The sequence below is a fragment of the Trypanosoma equiperdum genome (genome assembly GCF_001457755.1).
Source record: "Trypanosoma equiperdum strain OVI genome assembly, contig: ctg_1950, whole genome shotgun sequence".
NCBI classification, from domain to species: Eukaryota; Euglenozoa; class Kinetoplastea; order Trypanosomatida; family Trypanosomatidae; genus Trypanosoma; species Trypanosoma equiperdum.
In genome coordinates, this window is record NW_027124005.1 from 39,442 (window position 1) to 41,668 (window position 2,227).

General features: G+C 42.5%; 1 protein-coding gene and 1 pseudogene across 2 annotated transcripts in view; both read left to right on the forward strand.

Annotated features, from left to right (window-relative positions):
- Window positions 1-169, forward strand: part of TEOVI_000480900:pseudogene — a 601-nt pseudogene extending 432 nt beyond the window's left edge. The window contains 2 exon segments of the mRNA in view: window positions 1-149; window positions 152-169. The exon segment at window positions 1-149 is cut by the window's left edge and continues 10 nt beyond it. Coding sequence covers window positions 1-149; window positions 152-169 — 167 coding nt within the window.
- Window positions 170-333: 164 nt separating this feature from the next.
- On the forward strand, window positions 334-1,845 carry TEOVI_000481000 (variant surface glycoprotein (VSG), putative; the record flags this gene model as incomplete). The annotated part of the gene is made up of 1 exon (XM_067223744.1): window positions 334-1,845. The coding sequence occupies one exon, from the start codon at window positions 334-336 to the stop codon at window positions 1,843-1,845; it is 1,512 nt and encodes a 503-aa protein (XP_067079845.1).
- Between the last annotated feature and the right edge of the window lie 382 nt (window positions 1,846-2,227).

Below are 2,227 nucleotides of genomic sequence, written 5' to 3' on the forward strand. Positions count from 1 at the left end.
AGCCACTCGACACATTTGTAGAAGAAAATCCCAACCTTATTGTTTTTCACCACATTGCCAACGATGAATACAGATGGCTCATGTTACACTGTCAAGCCCCAGCGCCACATAACCAGCAGCCACCATCAATATTTCAAATTACAGCGTTTGGCATGAATTTACATGCTAGCTTCTAAAATTCAGCACAAGCGCAGCAGTTTGAGGTCAAACAAGTCCCAACTCAGTGAAACTCGTTTGCAGTGCATAATTTTTTTTACCTCTCCAAGTAACCCGACAGTCAAGCAAAAAGAAATCTAGAGTCAAAGGCCACAACATCTGACAGGCGACGATACCATGCGACTTATATCTTTGGCAGTGGCTGCATTTATTGTACTACGCTCCACAAAACCTGCCAATATAGCCGACGCAGCAAATAAGGAGGAGCATGCAGCGCTGTGCAATTTTATTTCCATGGCTGGGAGAGTCATAGCGGTACCAACGGTGCCACTGCTAGACACCGCAAGCTACGACTACATTCAGCAACTAAACTTCGCGCTCGGCGACCAGCAATGGCAAGAAAAGTTCTACAAAAAATCCGATAAGAAAGAAGTTAAAAATACAGCAGCTGAGGCCGGCATAACAGGTGAGGGAGCAGCCGACATGTGGGCAGACCTAAAAAAAGCGGCGGAAGCCATGAAAAGTGATAGCCAAAATCCACTACTCAAGGAAATAGAGGAAATGAAGCTAACAGCAGCGGCCAGGCGACTGGCAAAGGCCGAGCTGGAGAGTCTGGAAAATGAGTCAAGAGCGCTAAAAAAGATGTATCCGGCACCACCCAAAAATGTCGACTACGAAAATAACAATCCCAAAAGCAAATTACTAGCAGCTTTACTTGGCGCAGGCAACGCAGACGTAGGAACAGCAACAGGCCAAAAAGCGGTGGGAGCAGAAGCAACCGACACACGGCAAGCCACCTGTACAGCAGGCGAAAAAACAACGGCGAGGCCTGCAAGTGCTTTGGCAATGTTAGCTTGTGTATGCCAAAGCTCGGGCACGGCAGTGACAAACTTTATTTGCACAGAGAAAGCCAAGGATTCAAATGCATGGACGGCCAACGCATACCCACACGACACCGGGCTACAACATATCGGAAAATCGTGCCCTAAACCGAGAACGGCTCCGATCACAAAGGCAGAATTAGAGGCCGCCCTAAACAATTTGCAAGCACTAATTCACGCCGACGGCACCAACGGTTATCTTGGAGCATACGTACAGACTGGTTGCGATGGCACATCGCCAAATGGCATCTGTGTGCAGTTCCCAGGGATAGCCGCAACAAACCCTGACGTCGCCACAAAGACCACATGGCTGTCAGATGTCACCGCCATAATAACAAATCTAAAGATCCTTGAACACAACCAAGCAAAAGCAGAATACGTAAACAACCAAATAAAAGCCAAAAAGCACCAAGCACTCGCAGCATTAAGGCGAAGCAAAGCAATTGCTGTGGCCGTTCAAGTTCCAACACCACAAACCGCACAGCAACCACAAATTGACGTAAATACTCGATGCGAGGCACACAACAAATCTAAAACAGCATGCTTAGGAGCTAAATGCGCATGGAAGGGGCAAAAGGATGATGACGGCCCATGCACACGAAGCGAACAACAAGCTGCAGAAGAGGAAAAACAAACAGCTGGAGAAGCAGTAACAGGAACAGAAACAGAAAAATGCAAAGGTAAAGGAGAGAAAGATTGCAAATCTCCTGATTGTAAATGGGAAATTAATGCTTGCAAATATTCCAGTTTTCTTGTGAATAAGAAATTTAATCTGATTATGGCTGCTTCTTTTGAGAGTTTTCTATAATTTTAAGGGTTGTTGTTTAATTATATGAAAATGATGAAAATTTGCAATTCTGAGATAATTTGCTAAAAGTTTCTAATATTTGATGTATTTTAAGGATTTTTTATAAAATTGTTCAAGTTGTTGAAAAAATTGTTATCATGAAGTTTTTGTACGAAAATGTTCCATTGGTGTCAAGCAGTGTGTTTATAGGGTTAGAAAAACGGATTTTGTTCTATTTCTTTCATTTTGTTTATATATATTGCTTAGGGTTATAATTTAAGAGAAGTAATATTAATAATAATAATAATAAAAGACTGTTGTGAGTGTGTGTGTGTACTAATATTATAATATGAGCAGTAATAATAATAGTTATGATAATAATAGGAGAGTGTTGTGAGTGTGT